The 17,950-nt window shown below is 35.1% G+C and overlaps 1 protein-coding gene across 1 annotated transcript; it reads left to right on the forward strand.

Moving 5' to 3' along the window:
• Positions 1-2,354: 2,354 nt before the first annotated feature.
• LOC590216 (DNA-directed RNA polymerases I and III subunit RPAC2) lies at positions 2,355-17,675 on the forward strand. Its single transcript, XM_030981140.1, has 5 exons — positions 2,355-2,472; positions 8,757-8,869; positions 14,331-14,407; positions 15,595-15,674; positions 16,313-17,675. Exons 1-5 carry the CDS (start codon positions 2,431-2,433, stop codon positions 16,352-16,354), a joined length of 354 nt encoding a protein of 117 aa, XP_030837000.1. The 5' UTR covers positions 2,355-2,430; the 3' UTR covers positions 16,355-17,675.
• The last annotated feature ends 275 nt before the right edge of the window (positions 17,676-17,950 follow it).

Consider the following 17,950-nt stretch of genomic DNA (forward strand, 5'->3'; position numbering starts at 1 on the left):
GTTACTAAAGTTTGCTCTGGTAAAAAAAAGCGTAACTTAAAAATCACACCAACACTCCTCGAGACCTTGGTACAAACATTGCTGAGGTGATCTTTCCAAGTTAAATGATCATCAACTGTAACTCCAAGAAACCTTACATTTTGACTCCGGTTGATCAGATGACCACCTATTGTCAGGGGGTCAATATTATCTGGGATTCTTTTGCCCCTTGATCTAAAAACAACATATTGAGTCTTACTAGCATTTAACAAAAGTTTGTTGCAACAAAACCACTTAAATATATTGTGAACTTCATTATTTGCAGACAAAATCAGATTATGCATGTCTTTGTGCCATGGTGAGAGAGCAAGCAAGTATCATCAGCAAAAAGTGAATAAGTAAACAACTGAGATGAGTTTATAATATCATTAATATAAATCAAGAACAATAAGGGGCCCAGGACTGAGCCTTGGGGTACGCCATATTTTACCTTCCTAGATTGTGATTTAACTCCATTAACCACTACATACTGTAATCGATTATGTAAGTAATTTTTAAACCATTTCAAAGCTATCCCACGAATGCCATAATGCTCAAGCTTGCTTAATAATATATCATGATCAATAGTGTCGAATGCTTTCGATAAATCCAAAAACACACCAAGACAAAACTTCCCAGCATCAATTGCATTTATAATAGTGTTTACCAAATTCAAGACACCCATACTTGTAGAGCAATTCTTTCGAAAGCCAAATTGTTGTGGGATCAGAATATCATGAAGTCGAAGGAAGTCATCCAACCTTTTATACACTATTTTCTCTAGAATTTTTGAAAATATGGGTAACAAAGCAATTGGTCTATAATTCTCAATGTTCTTACGATCATTCTTCTTGAATACAGGGATTACTTTAGCTATTTTCAATTTGTTTGGGACAATACCCTGAAACAAGGACTTATTAAAAATATCACACAAGGGTTCAACAATGCATTGAAGACAAGTTTTAATGACTTTTGGGGAAATGTCGTCAGAACCGCATGCCTTGGATGGTTTTAGAGTTAAAACAAAGTTAGAAATTTCATGAACAGACGTTGGTCTAAAGTACAAGGACGAGGAGTGATTCTGCACTGACAAAAATTGATTGTATGATGTTTGGACAGGAGGAATTTCCTTGTTTATTTTAGAGGGCAAATCAATGAAATATTCATTAAAATATTTTGCTTTTTGTAAGTCTGATTTTAACAGTAAATCATTATGATACATATCATTTGGAAGTGGCGTCTTCTTCCCCCTCCCAAGCAAACCATTAATATGAGACCAAGTCTTTCTAATATCATTCTGAGTAGTTCGAAAAACATTATCATAATAATCCTTCTTACTTTGACGAACAAGGTTTGTCAACAAGTTTTTATAGTCAACATAACTTTTCCGATTAATCTCATTTTGGTTCTTAATATATGTATGATAAAGCTTATGTTTCTGATTAATAGATTTCAGAAGACTTGGAGTAATCCATGGTTTCCTGCATTTCTTCTCAGTCACACTCAATTCAACTAAAGGGAAATGTAAATTATATAAGTTGGAAAAAATATCACTAAAATAGTCATAAGAAACATTTGCATCAAACAAGCTATATAAACTAGACCAATCAACTTGAAGAAGATCGCGTTGGAAATTATTCATTCTTTCATCAGTAATCACACGTCTAAATAATTTATTGTGTACCTTTCCTGTAGTGACTGCATTGCCTTTGTTAATGCTACAAATTGGCATGTGATCAGAGAAATCAGAACAGAATATTCCACAATAGAAATGGTCTTGAACACAGTTTGTAAATATATTATCGATTAAGGTTGCTGAAGATGACGTGATACGAGTCGGTTTAGTGATTAGGGAAAGCAACCCAAACGAAAACATAAAGTCAACAAAATCTTTTACCTTTTCATCTACATCAACATTTAACAAATTGATATTAAAGTCACCCATAATATAAATGTCATTCCTTTCTTTACTCAGTATTTGCATTTCATGATCAAAGCCATCAATAAATGATCTAATGTCATTACCAGGTGCTCTATAAATGCATCCGACAATCGACTTTTTGTTTGCAATACTAATTTCTAAAAATACACATTCATAATAAGCAGCCATAGCCATTAGCCATTAGCCATTAGTCATTAGCCATTTTTACTGTCTAGGTCTAGATCTATCATATCAAATTCAAATGTTCTGTGTCTGAGCAAATTTGCGTGGCATTCAAAAACCTAACCGCGTGAAAATACTTTTTTTTATTTAAAGAAAAAGAAAGAAACAATGGTAATTTTTGTCTTGAGTTTAGACTAAAAGTAAATAAATATTCACTCCTTTAAAACTAAAGCATCAACAACAACAACAGCACACGCATGTGGAACTAGAATCTGGAACGCAAAATTTGGAAAAATTTGGACTCCAAAATGACAGATCCAGACAATAAATCAAGCGGCAGATTAGGAGTTGTAAGTGAAATTATAGAGTTATTTGTTTCTTACTTATAATTATTGTATTGCATGAGTGTGCTATTGAAAATCAATTAAATTATAAGCGAGATGTGAGCCCGGTCCCATGCCTCCACGTTTGTGTGGGCTATCTATTGTCTGAGACTCTAGTCCTACTACTAGCGCTAGTCCATACGTACACGAATCCGGGCTAACTCGCCCCAGCCTCAAAGACTAGGGCGAGAAATCCCGACATGATTCACCGTTCGAGAGATACCAATATATGTTTGTGCTCATTGTGACTTAATAATGCCATTTCCAACCACAATCTGTAATGGAATTGTGTTAAATTAAATAAATGATACTTTTGAAGACAAGTCAATATAAGTATAACTAGGGTGTCTGATCGCGCACCCGATGTTGTGTGCTAAAATACTTCCCATAGAGATTGCACGCATCCCTATGCAGTCTACGTGCATTGCGCGACCATTAAAATTGGTCAATGATTTTATGAAAAAAAATGAAATTCAAACCTTTGGGGCTTGTGATCCTGAAGGTGAAACTCAATAAATGAGGTGTCATATGAAAGAGCAGGTTTTTCTCCATATTCCCCAAAGGGGCGCACTCCCAAAATTCTAAAAATATCTTGGTCAAAACAGCGATTTAAATGTTGTTTGCATCCTAGCTCCAAAATTTGCCACTTTCCTGAGCTGCGCCCCCCGGGCTTATGTCCGGCTAGACGTAAGGAAAATATGTATGCACTTATTTTTTCGCTAGCCCCAAGAGATCACTCGCCCCAACAGTTTAAAAATACCCTTCCCACATTTTTGGAATCAGCTAATTAGGGAGGCGTGAGCTCCGCTCAGTCCAAACCATGGTTACATCGCGTAACATGTGCGCTTATAGTGAATGAAAGTATGGATGGCCGTTCCCACCATAAACCCCGGAAGTTGAATACACGTTATAGTCAGTGGCAATATCGCGGAGACATCTCCGCGATATTGCCATTGACTATAACGTGCATTCACTTCCGGGTTTTTTGTGCGACGAACGCTAACCATACTAGTCAATGGCACATGTCGCGGAGACAGCGTAGCTCAAGCTTGCAAGTCGCGCATTGGCTTAGCAGCATGCGTACGATATGCATACGCTTGCATATCGCGCGATACAGCTGTTTGGCTAAATTTAGCAAAACAACATCACTCTGCGTGGACGTCTTTTTCGTCGATTTTGACCAAAATGATATGAATATACCAGCATTTTGGAGGGGCTGTATCTTTTGATTGAAACATCGGTGAAGCTTCAAATTTGAAATGTATTATTCTGATTACACTTTTTATTCAAATATCAAACAAAAATGGTGAAAAACGATCCCAAATTGAAAATTGAAAAATCGTTCAGACACCCTAGTATAACTTCTCTTTATTATGTAAAATGACACAAAAATGGCATTTCGGACAATTCACTCACAGCTCGCAAGTCTCATTGCCGCACGTACATTAAATGTGCGTTGTATCAACTCGGACCACTGAAATTTGAGCAGTGTTTTTGTCAGTAAATCACTGCAAAAATATCATTTTCATAATGTATATAAGGTCTATTTTTTATTCCTGGTATAAATTTTGTTATTGAGAAGTCGAATGTACTACATTTTAGACGAGATGGCTGAGTTTGTTCACATTCTTTCGTCCTGGCTGTAAATAGCAGACTACTGCTTAGCTGAGTGCATGTCAGGACATCTCGCGCTCCCTAGGGGGGTAGGTGCAGGGAGGGGGAGTTGCGCGGAAGCTTTGAAATAAGACGATTCGTTGTACCTTACTCGACTCATAATCCTTGTCTGAATTCAGTCCCTCCCCCCTCTCGCGCGAAGCTTTGACGTTTCACTAAATTATTAGAGAAAGGAGACGATTTGTTGTACTATTCTCGACTCTTTATCCTTGTCTGAATTCTGTTCCCCCCCCCCCTCTCGTGGGGGGGAGGAGGGGGGGACTCAGTTTCCCCCTTCCCGCGCAAAGCGCGGAAGCTTTGACAATAGTTGTACCGTTCTCGACTCCTTTTCCCTTTTTCTTCCTACGTCCTCTTTCTTTTTTTTCTTGTCTTTCTCTCTCTTTTTTTTTGGCTGGCATTTTTTGGGGGGCGACCGCCCCCACTGCCCCCCCCCTGGCTACGCGCTTGCGACTCCATGTACACATAGCTGCATTACTATCCTGGCTCTGTATTAAAACCTGTTCTATTGATTCTCAACATTTCAAACACCACTGTGCAAAACTCAACTTGTTTCACTAAAAGTCAGTAGTGACAATTTATGACACCTTAATAGCAGTAAAATACAATTTTTTCAAATCACTGATGCACGATGTTACTTTGTTAGAAAGAATAATTTAAAAATTAAAATTGTGAGTCTACTGTCAAACCACGAGGAAGTTTGTGCATCTTCTTCCTTCCTTCCTTTTTGAGTACACTGTACAGACCTCTTTACAGAGTATTGTCGTACTATACTGGCGGTGTGTGCAGGTGGACCACTACACGGGGGTTTACCCACTCCAGCAAAGCATAGAGAGTCAATGCTAATGCGTATTGACCTCTAGCACTGCATGCTTGCTGTGAGGCAGGTATTATTAGACCCATACACAAATACACACAACACACAATATATAGACTGCATACGATCATGTCGCTGCGGCTGTAAGCAAAGTTTGACAGTAGACTTACAATTTGAATTTTTTAAATATTCTTTTTAACATCTGTAAGTTGAAAAAATGTATTTTACTGCTATTTACATATATGTACAAGTAGGTGTCATCAATTGTCACTAAAGTACAGATTTTTAGTGAAATCAGTTGAGTTTTGTACAGTGGTGTTTGAAATGTTGAGAATCAAAAGCACAGCTTTTACTACACAGCCAGGATAGTGATGCTCCTACATGTACATGTATGTGTGGGTTTACCCTTATTACTCAATTTACGAATAGTGCAGTGGGTTCTTAAAGTGCATTGAGCGCTGTACAGTAAGTTTACATGCTCTCATTAGCTGATACGCCCGAGTGGCTTCAAATTTAAATGAGAGAGGGCGCAACTTAAATTCAATGGCAAAGTCATTACGTAATATTACGTCACACCACAGAGATTTTGACACGTTCTGCTTTAAAGGACAAGTCCACTCGAAAAATAACTAACTTTCAATAAAAGAAGAAAAATCAGACAAATCAATCAAAAAAAGTTTGAGCAAAATCGGATAACTAATAAGAAAGTTATGAATTTTGAAAAAGTATGTAAAACTATGGAACAATGAGAATTACAACACAAATTGCCAAGATGGTTATCAGTTTGTGACGTCATGTCCTCACAACTTTTCAATTGCTTTACATAGTTTAATCCCATTAATTTCCCTTTTTATCCCCCAAAACTTGATTTCCCCATGCCTTTGCCCAGGTTATATGATTTGTATCATATTGCGTGCATGACATTTCCCAAAAACTTTTTATGAATTTTGAAGAATTGATACTATTTTCTGAATATTGTATTTCATAATTATTGATTTTAATATAAATAGTTTATCAAAATTCAATTTTTTCATAATTTATCTGGACAAAAATTACCCTTTATTTGTGCATCTACACAAACACATATTACTAACAATCTAACTTGGATGCTGGTGTGAAGAAATAAGATTCTTAGGGTGAAAATAGGAAATTTATATTATCAATATAAAGAAAATAATTAGTGGATAGTGAGGTCCATACGTCATAGATTCATAAGTGAGTTGCCAATTTGAGTAGTGATTTTCAAAGTTTTTCATGTCATTAAAAATTCATAACTTTCTTATTAGTTATCCGATTTTGCTCAAACTTGTTTTGATTGGTTTGTCTGATTTTTCTGGTTCTATTGAAAGTAACTTATTTTTGGAGTGGTCTTGGGCTTCAAACAGGTGACGCACTTCACACATTACTGACGCACATTCACACATAAAATACAAAAATCAACGGACATCTCAAAATAAATTTCCAGTTTGTACCTCAAATACAAATAACAAATAGGTGTACTTAATTGAAAAAATCATAACAAATAGAGGGTTTGACTGAAATATCATAATTTTGGTATTTAAAAAATGGAAAATCGCAAGCTTGCTCATCACACAAATATAGCATTGAGTGAATGGAGAACAGCAATGGCCAATAAGAAGGGCCCTTGTCGGCGCCAATTTAGTAAAATGAGGCTGCGATTTTCCGAGATCGGATGAACGATTTGCACATGCACTAATTGTAAGCTGAAGTTCTACATGTATGTGCAAACTTGCTTATATCCACATTGGCATCATTGCGTGCATGTGTGTGTTATTTTTGTATTGACTACGGTATTCATGTGTGCAATTGCTGCCTATTAGCATGCAGTGCAGCACTAGAGGTCAATACGCATTAGCATTGACCCTCTATGCTTTGCTGGAGTGCGCTAGTCCACACATAGCTGCATTACTATCCTGGCTGTGTATTAAAAACTGTTTAGACAACCTCTATTGATTTTTTCAACATGTCAAACACCTTTGTACAAAACTCAACTGAGTTCACTCAAAATCATAAGTTATGTGACAATTGATGACACCTATATAGCATTCAAATACAATCTTTACAACTTACAGTACCATTTAATGTTAGAAAGAATACTTTGAAATTTCAAATAGTGAGTATACTGTCAAATTTGCTGAACAGCCAATTCGTATTCATTGTCCTTTGACTGAAACAAAGTAACCTTTTGCCTTTTGCAACATCTCTTTATTATAGAACTTAAACTTGTGTCTTTAAGTGATTTGATCTTTTTGGTAACAATTATATTTTGTACCAGTTAATATTTATATTTACTTTCCATTTGATGAATTTACACTTAGCTTTCCATACTTGATGACCTCCATTCCTCTTTCAAACTTCACACATCACTCATTGCCATTGCCACACCTTGTTTCTTCCATTCCATTTCTACTTCACATGGTTCTATCAATTGTTTAGTTTTCATTTATATTTAGAACAACTCAAAATCACCCTTCCATACTGTCTACATGTATTGGTTGTTTCTTCTCCCTGGGTTCTTCCATTTTTTGTACCATTTCATTGCAAAAAATTGCAATTATTTAAATGAATTATGAAATAAAAATATTAAAAATAATCGCAGGGAATTAGTGTTTGCAAAATACTTCAGAAAATAATTGTAAAATACAATTGTGACTTGTGAGTATATTAGGTTATGACTGGTGAATCAGTTTTGTTTCTGAGATGGATACCCCAGATATTTTTATTTGATAATTTATAATACACCATTATATTTTTCTAATTAAGATGCGATGCTATGAAATTGAGTCCAATGTTAGGCTTCAATAAAATATTGAATAACAAAATGTTAGCCCTCTAAACATTAAAACATATGTTTTAACAATTCAATTTACACATTTAGTCCACTTATAGTCACAACGTAATAATCACTTTTAAAGATAAAGACCAGTTATGGTCATGCGATTGCATTGTGAAAGAAATGTTGTGAAATCGATCAGGAAAGGTTGATCATCTAGCATAGATATACTGCAAGGTTCTGGAATCATCAAAATGATAAGAAATTTGGCCCAGTCTTCATAAAGTTACAAGCACTGTACACAGAAAGATGTATATGGGACTACGCACACGTGCGCGACACGTGCGTTTTTATCTCTCACACACCAATACTAGATAAACTAATTTACCAAATATATCAATTAGTAGGCGGTTTCCCGGCAAAAATGTTATCATCATGTATTATTCAAAACATATTATTTCACATGATTGGTAATAATGAGCTTCCATTTCATTTTTTTTAAATTGGGGTGTTTCTAATACTGGTCTTTACCTTTAACTGATTAGATAGAGGGAGAGAGAGAGGGTCTCCTGACAGGCTGCCAGAAATCTTGCCATTAGAGACGGTCTCCCACTCTCCCAAATAAAAAATAATCTCCCACATTGGCTGTGCGGCTCTACTGAAAAATGTGATTCCATCAAATAAAAGGGAAAGAAAATGCCTGTTTCAATGTGGAAATCCCAGCTTAGAATGAGACTATCAGGAGTAGCAGAAACGCATTAAAACAGGTCTTGCTTTTGCATTTAATTGAATGGAAACAACAGAATCACAATTTAGGTGCCCAGTGCAAAAGTACCCTGGCGCCGCAACTGGTTGCATGTTTTTTTTCTAGCAATAGACCCTACATGTACTTTCTGTTCGATTGCAGCAAATAAAAATATATGATCGTTCAACTTTAAAAGAGCTTTCTTTGTGTGTGTTTGCTTCCAGGTCCAAACTGCTCAGACGACTGACAACTGGGACAAGAGTGACTGTGTGACATTTGTAATGCACAATGAGGACCATACGCTTGGCAATGCTCTCAGATATATGGTTATGAAGGAGTAAGTAATAATAATAATAATAATATTGGATTCTTACATGTATATAGCGCACGTATCAACCTTGCAAGGTCCTCAAGGCGCTCCAACATTACCCGGCTATGCTAGGCTGCCGATTTCGACGCTCACAGCATTTTAAGTATCACATAAGATGACAGTTATTGTGATTGCTCTGGCAACTATTGTTCCTCTGTGAGATTCTAGCACTGCTTACCATTTTATAAGCCTTATAAACAATCTTCCTGTACCACATTTTGTATCATTGGATAGATACCATTGGATAGATACATGTACACCCAAAGGCTGCAAGATTATTTAATTGTTTCCAGTGTAAGATTAATCTACACCAATTGATGTTAAAAGGAACGTCAGGGAGCAAATCAAGACTAGATATTGGTAATTTTGCAAAGCCGATTTTTTTTTTTTTACAGAGCAATCCATCCTTCAACTGGGGAGTGTTTCAGAAAGACTAGGATCTGCTTTAAGTTGGACTTAACTATGGCAGGGCGTTCATGCCACTGTTTGCTCTCACCATTTTATACTGACATTGGTCTCTCAAGGGACGTACAAATCATGGTTGCAAATCTACAGAATTTCCATTTTTTGACAATTCATTATTGAAGGAATTATAAGGAAAAAACATCTAAAGATCGTAATAGTGAGAGCAAACAGTGGCATGAACAGCCTGCCATAGTCAAATCCAACTAGAATTCGATCTTAGTCTTTGTGAAACACTCCCCTGGTTCCCTAGTGTTTTTTTCAAAAATGCCTGTGTGGCAAACGAACAACTGTGCAGAGAGGTGAAAAAAGGAAACAAGTGTTTAATTTCTAACATTAACCTAACAGGATTTACCCTAAGACTAATACTCTATTCTAACTGGCCTGTTTTCATCGGATGCACCCGGACGCATCCGATGAAACGGCCAGTATGAAAGCAACAGAGGAGAAAAAGGTGATTAAATAGCCGATGAAAAGAAGAGAAATAGGCGATTAAATTCTCCTGGTCAAGAGCAGGAGAAATTCTCATTCTATCGGTGTGACACCGATGAAACAGCCACTGTGAAAGCATTCGGGAGAAAAAGGCGATTAAAACAGCGATTAAAGTGGTCAAAGGTCGCAGTGTACGCACGCTTTATCGTAACCAGCTGTGTTTGTTGACTTATGGTTGAACATGCTGCATGCTAGCTAGATGGAGCGCGGGCTTAATAATTACGCAATAATTCTTCACTTCCGGCAAGGGCCCGCCACAGCGAGTGAATTTCACCGGCAGTATGAAAGCGACAGGGGGAAAACTGCGGTTTCACCTTTGTTTACATAAGGAAAATTCAATCGGTATTTTCATCAGTGTGCAGTATTAGAGGCTAAGCTTAAGCTTAAAGCTTAACTGAAAACCCAATAGAAACCCAAGCCCTTCTCCCTCTCATCTTCGACAAAAATAAAGCCTGGAGCAGATATCACCACTGCAAATCTCAGACTGTCCCCATTTTGAAATATAATTTTTATGTCAGAATTAATTCTTCACATGAATTGGGCCTATAAAAAAAAAAAGTTGTACTACCCTTTAGGTGCCAGAACCTAGGTCGGGCATTCGGATTTCCTTTTTTTTAATGCCTGATAGAGAGGTGAATAAGTGTACAGGTATGATGTCGTGTTATTTTGATTCATTTGCTCGACTTTCAATCCAAGGGTTAGGGGTTCTAATCCCAGCCCAGGGGGGGTGTTTCACGAAGATCATAAGTTGAACTTATCTCTAAGTTGGACTTAAAAATTATGGAAAGCCGTTAGCAACATTGAAAATATTTTATAAAAGTTATTTCAAAAGACATAAAATGTTGATTCAAATCATTCATATTTTCTATTATCAAGGAGATGTCATGTTCTTGATGTAGAATTTATGAAAAGTCTAAAATACTTCAATTTTTGCTTTTGGAAATATTTAATTTTGAGGCTACAAATGGCTGTCCATAATTTTTAAGTCCAACTTAGAGTTAAGTTTGACTTAGGATCTTTGTGAAACACCCCCCTGGACTAACTTCATGTGGCAAGAGATTAATCCACATTTGCCAGGTGTAAATGGGTACCAGGCAATTTCATGGGTAATACTAATCGCAGGGCCCTCAGGGAGAACAGTATCGGTGCTGATGAGGCTTCCCTGGGTAAACAAATTATTATTATCTAATTTATGGCATGTAATTATGGGAAGTTTTTGAGCATAGCCATTTGAAGGAACAGTTAAATATGTGGGGTTTCAATAACCTCAATAATACTCTTTCAATTGCATTCACCTGGACCCCACAGATTATCCCTTTGAGAATTGATTGTTTGTCTTTATTACCATCTTGTACTTGTCATACCTGTTCATTTGGCTCACTATTGTATATTTACTGTATTTATAACTGTATTGTATAACTTGTAAACATGATCAGTTTTGGTCCTTGGACCTTTGAATCATGTATATTTATATGTCTTTTTAAACCAAAATAAATAAATATAAATAAATAAATAAAAAACAATTTTTTTTTTTAAAAGGCTAGATTGTTCGCAATTTTTACCTTAAACTGGCAAGTTAGAAATTCAATTTCTTGCCACATCGTACCAATAAAATGTCTGAAAGCAGCATGCATGGTTATGAACTACACTCAAAAGTTTTTATTTTGAACTTCCAGTTTTGTGTAAAAAAAGGGTGATTTGTAAACCTCAGGTGTGTTGGCGATTTAAGAATCTTCTTTCCTAAATTCCTGATGTAGATACATGTAGATAGATAGATAGTTTATTGGTTTCCATAATATCTCATTTTACAAAGAGTGTGACAACATATTGAGAATGATTATCATACAATACCGCTGCACACTATTCAGAATATTGTCCATTGAAGGTACATGTATTACAAAGATTTGGTAAATTTTGAAAATTGGCAGGATAGTGATTCTTTACAATTTTGATATATCTAGATATCTGGCAGGATAGTGATTCTTTACAATTTTGATATATCTAGATGCCCCTATGGATGTATTATAAGCACTAGAAAATTTAGCCCCTAAAACACTTCTGCTTTCAAGAAAAATCAAATATACAAATTTACCGGTGCTCCCGGTAAATTTTGATAAATTTCAAATAGCGCATACGACCATACGATGGTAGCTGCGACCATGAAAATCTCAGAATATGTAGTTGTGGTATATATATTCCAAACGGTAATAGCAAATCGGTCGATTTTATTCAAAGAACTTTGTTTTATAGCTTAATTAATATATTGACCTTGAGAGGGCGCTATACATCATAAAGAGTTTATTATTTACAATTTCATCACTTGAGACTCTATGTTAACCGTGACAACGATCACTGAATATTGTAGGATCGCATATGCTTCCAATATGTTCATTTGAACCAAATTCATGACCCCATACCAAAACTTTGTATTACCTTTAAGTTGAACTTAAGATATATAGTGGTGGAACCTACATGTATAAAGTAAAGTTTATAAAATACAAATACATGCTAAAACAGGGAATGGGAGATTACAGGAATACATGAACCGATACTCACAATTAACTACAAAAGACAAGGAAAAGGGAAGGGAATAAGGTATGTCAAATACAATATGGTCAGGCAGCAAAGCTGGACACAATGTGTGAAGAAATGTTTGCCCTTTCTTTTTAACCTGTTGACTACTGAATTGTATAGGTCCCATAGGCTTAATACAGGGACCACCAGGTTCCCGTAAGCAAAGGGTTAATAGTCCATCAGGTGTGTCATCAGAGCTCTGAATCAAGGATTATTGTTGAAACAAACGTGAATGTAGAATGCTTGTCTCATAAAGGTTATCCAGTCTCTCTTGACCCTCTAAGCACAAATGAAATACAGTGGAATCTCATTATAAAGACCTCCGATATAATAAGGTCATTTCGCTGGTCCCGGTTCTCTTGTTTTTTACCTTGATTATTGATATAACAAGATTCCTGATATAAACAAGGTAATTACATGGTCTGAAGGAACTCATTAATTCATAATGAGGTTCCGCTGTATACAAAATACAATTTACTATTTTATTAACAGCATTGAGAAATAGGTACTCTTAAAAAACACATTTTGTGCAAATATTTGCTTCATATGCTTACATTGTAGTACTACCGGTAGGCTTTTAGGTGATGTGTATATTTGGAAAATAATGCATCACTTTGTAAATAGAGAGTTTCTTATCTGTTTTTTTTAACAAGTACCAGTACATGTTATAGACTATAATATCACATAGCTTGTCCTTGGCAGATGATTCTATTAAGAATATTGTAAGGTTGATTTTGTGTACGTGCTCTTTTGCAGGGTAGGTCAACCTTATGTATCCATAATATACATGTAAGATATTTGAAAATGAAACCAAACAAATAATTAGAAAGTAAGGTTGTGATGAAACTATTGTAGGGTTCCGGTTGAGGTTGATCTTTCGCAGGAAAAGGTAAATTAGTTTTAATGGGCGACTACTTGAAAACAGTTTTAAGCTACATGTATGTAATACGATCTACAACTGACATATAGTTTCACATTCAAATTAGATTTTTAATGGGCGACTACAATTGCAACATTTGCAATTTAAGTTCATATACATTGTAGATCTGGAGGATCATAAATTTTATTTAAATTGTGCTTCCTTAACTTTTCTTTGATTTTCAATGATTTTCAAAATACTTTTATGGATGTATTTCTGTATTATGAATGTGCCCATTGTTAAAGATTTTGTTTTTTTTATATATTTTTGTAATATATTTTTTATAGCAAATAAGGAACCAATGCAATACATTACAACCAATCGGTTGACCTCTTAACATTAATGGGATAGTTGAGTTCTGTTGCAGAGGGCGCAACTGAGATAATGAAAAACTGAGTATCAAACTTAAAAGAACGTACAATTTAAAAATGACAAAATCATCTTTGTTTGATGAAAATCGGTTCAGAGACGGCTGAAATATCCATAAATATAAAGATTTATAATAATTGTGTACCACCACAAATATTCGATAATTTGAAAAAGCCCTTGAAAAAACGAAATAGCGCCTTTTATGTTGTATTGCAGCCTACCGGGTATGCCAATGTTTTTTTGTTGGCTTTGTCGTTTTGGTTATATACGCACAACCAGCCGTCTCATGTATTGTTATTATTAATTAATTAATTAATTAACGGTCACCATACTTTTTTTTAAGTGGAGCTGAATTGGTATGATCGTATTGGCTAAATTTCACACATTTCGGGGTCTAAAATTACCTTCATAGCAATTTTAGGTTCTAAAAAGGCACTAGAAATGTCATAGATAAGAATAAGAGCAATAAGCATACACTTTGAAGGCATTTGCGGACTGAAAACAGAACTCAACTATCCCCTCTAACTCATACATGTAGATGAGTTGATACACTCTTAAACCCTGCTTCAAACACCTGATTATTGAATCTTTAATTTGTCCTCCCTCTTTCAGCCCTGATGTAGAGTTCTGTGGTTACAGTGTTCCTCATCCGACAGAGAACAGGATAAACTTCAGGATACAGACCAAAGGTTCATCTCCATAATTATTTTCTTCTCATTAACTGCCCAAATTCAACAAATCAGTTCAATACATCCTTACTGAATTGCCGTGTTTTGGGACCGATGAATTTGCAATGTCTGAAAAGGCAAAAGTCGATGGAGGGAAGTTGTTTGAAATGTATTTCCTGTATTTGGTGTAATGGAGAACAAAAATTGATCAATATTATGCTCAGGATGAAATAAATATTTATAATTTTATTTGTATGAACAAAAATGAGAGAATCACCTTGTAACTAAGTTAGTTAAGCATATGTAACTTTATGATTGTTTCTTTGCTACCGTATTTGGATTTTATCCAATAAAAAAGCCTGTGGAGGGCTAAATAATTTTATGATTTTTAAAAGTTGCTTTAAATGATAATGATAGGGTTAATATGATGTAATCACACAATGTGGAGCAACAGGGTATGAAACAATGAAACGGTTGGCTCAAGACCGAGGAACTTGGATAGACACTTGGAGAGACACTTGATATAGAATTTTGAATGGGTCACTGAACCTGTCATAAACTGACAGATCACTATTGATGAATACATTTAAAGAGGTTGCATGCATGTGAAGCAATTCTAAATCAGATGTTAATCTTTTTTTGTAAATCATATGGTATATAATAAAATATATTTTGTTGCACTCTTAACAGTTGAAAACTAATTATTGCAGTTACCAATAATATCAACAATTTGAAGGCATCTGGAATAGGTGATTTAAAACCATGCTTACTTCATGGTAGTGACTTAGATGGAGCTCAAAATATCAAACTGTTTTATATAATACAGTATGTGAAAATCAAAACAATGATGTCAGTTGCAAAATTGAAGGAACAAAATTATAGATGTACATGTAGCTCACAATACCATTCCTTTCATCTGATTTATGACAGATCAAAAGGGATAATTTGATAATGAAAATAAAAACTTATAGCTCGCAGTGTCATAATTTTCACCTGATTTGTGATGCATCAAAAATTGTAATTTGATAAAATCGTTGAGACGATTCTGTGTTTAGAAATAAAACTGTCTGCTTTGAATTATGTATATGTTCATGTCCGATATTTATACACAAAATCAACTTTATTGTTTTATAAAAGGTCCATGTTTCATGTATTTTAGAGACTTTTTTTATGTTGCTTCATTTTTGTAATTTGATATTTCTCCATAGGTGCTCCTGCTGGAGATGTTTTTGGTAAAGGATTAGCGAATCTGTCAGAAGTATGTGATCACATTCAACAAACATTCAAAGTGAGTCAAGGGAGTCAAGTAAAGTAAATGATGCAAACTTTACAGATTCAATCTTAATGTTTTTAGAAATGCTTTCTGTAACTTTGTTTTAATACACAAATGGAAAGTAGTGTGCAAATGAAGCCAGATTTCCCAATTCATGTTGGCTCTTCAAAATAATGACTTTAAAAAAAAATTATGAATTGAGATAAAGTTGTGTTCTGGTCATGCGATCACATTGTGAAAGAAACGTTGTGGAATCGATCAGAAAAGGTTGATCATCTAGCATATAAGTATTGGTGTGTACTGCAAGGTTCTGGAATCATCATTTTTGGTTAAGTTACAAGCACGTTACACAGAAAGATGTACACAATGTATGTGGGACTACACGAAAATGTGGCATAAAAATCTGTCCCGATTTGTATGATGTTACATGCCTTATTTAAACAGCCACGCTTTTGAGGGAACATTTTTTATATGATGTTCTTCCACACTTGCACAATACAATGATAATGCTCACAAATTATTTTTCACCTCTTCCCAGAACTCAACCTTCTCTTTAATCTCAAACTTTTACTAATCTCAAAATTCTATTCAAACCAATTTCATGTCATTTATTCTTGGATTTTTTTCCTTTATTCTTTCTTTGTTTCTCTCAGGACACCATACAAAAGTTCAAAGAAGGCATGGATACTCAATGACCCAGAATTAAAACAGCATAAATTATGAAGAGAAGTGGACTCATGACCCTCTTATTCCCGGTCATATTCAATATGGCAAAAGACAGATTGAAAATTCATCACATTTTTGATGATTTAAAGTGGATGGCATGGAGATTTATGTCATTTTTCTGACATGTCATCATTTTGTCACTTTCTTGTGGAAGTAAATACTGACGTGCGGTACATAGGAAGATTGGAAGGCACCAATACTCCGTCAAGACAGCGAGATCTCAAGTTGAGATCTCAACTCAGTGACTAAGTTTTAGATCATCACAAGCTTTAGAAGATGCCATACTGTACCACTTGTGCAGTTCTATGTACAGAGGGGAAGGAGAGAACTTAACAAAACAAAAAGGACTTTTGAACTTCTCCAAACTGACTTGTTTACATTTTTCCATTTTATAAGGAATATACATGTAATTCATTGATTGATATATCAAGAAGAACATGCTATTTTTTTAACATAGAGGATAAATTTTGCGTAAATTTTTGATGTAATTCTGTAATCAATATTTAGTTTGATCTGGAAATTCTTTTTGGTGCAAAAGTTAGTCACTTGACATCCTCAAACTTTATAGAGTAGAAACTCCAGTATGACATTTTTCTTAAAATAAGGTTATCAACAATAAGGTGTCAATTTTTTTTAAACAACTACCGTAAATCTCTTTGTATAAGACGCACCTGTGTATGAGACACACCCCTATTTTTAGGACCAAGAAAAAAGACAAAATTTGTGTGTGTGTGCTTTTGGTTTTGTTTTTTGTTGACTCCGTAGGCAGCAACTTGTCACAAATAATAGTAACAATGTTGTTTTTAAAACTAAAGACGACAGACAAATTTTCCACCAAGTCCAAACAGAAATTTGGACACATGCTAGTTTGGTTCTAGTTTCATAGTGGGGAGTCGATGTCCTGTGAGTGAGCTGGGACCATGACATTGCTCTTCCGGGCACGGGTGAGCGTCGGCCGGCACAGTGCTATGTGAAGGGGCATAATTTTTTATTGAGACTTATACACAAAGATTTAGGGTAGTAAATATGTGGGTGTGAGATCTCATCCTTATACATAAAGGTACAGTAAGATAAGACAAAGTACAAAGTATAATGAAATTCACACTTCAGATGTTTATATTTCATTTCTTTTATTTTTTACAATGGATGAGACACATTGAAATCTCATACATGTATTTACATAGTAATTAAAAAAAAGAAATTATTTATTCCAAGTATTTATGATTTCTAAATGATGTTGGAAGCTATGAAGTATGAACACATTAATTAAACAATTCAAATAACACAATACTGAACAGGGTGGTTATTTTTCATACAAAAGCTTTCTTTAAGAATCCACATTGCATACTCGTATTTGTTGAACTCCATATGGACCAGTATGAATTAAAATTGTTATGCCCACAGTCACACAGACTATACCGATGCATGAGCAACAACGGAACAAACAATTGTAAATGTTGCTCTCATGGGCAAAGAATCTATTGGTTGACCAACGTTGCATCCCTGTTTGTCCCCCAGAGGGTTGTTTGGGCAAGTTATAGAAAGTTTATTGAAACGTGGCTTTT

This window comes from Strongylocentrotus purpuratus, unplaced genomic scaffold, assembly GCF_000002235.5.
Source record: "Strongylocentrotus purpuratus isolate Spur 01 unplaced genomic scaffold, Spur_5.0 spur5_scaffold_11, whole genome shotgun sequence".
Classification (NCBI taxonomy): domain Eukaryota; kingdom Metazoa; phylum Echinodermata; class Echinoidea; order Camarodonta; family Strongylocentrotidae; genus Strongylocentrotus; species Strongylocentrotus purpuratus.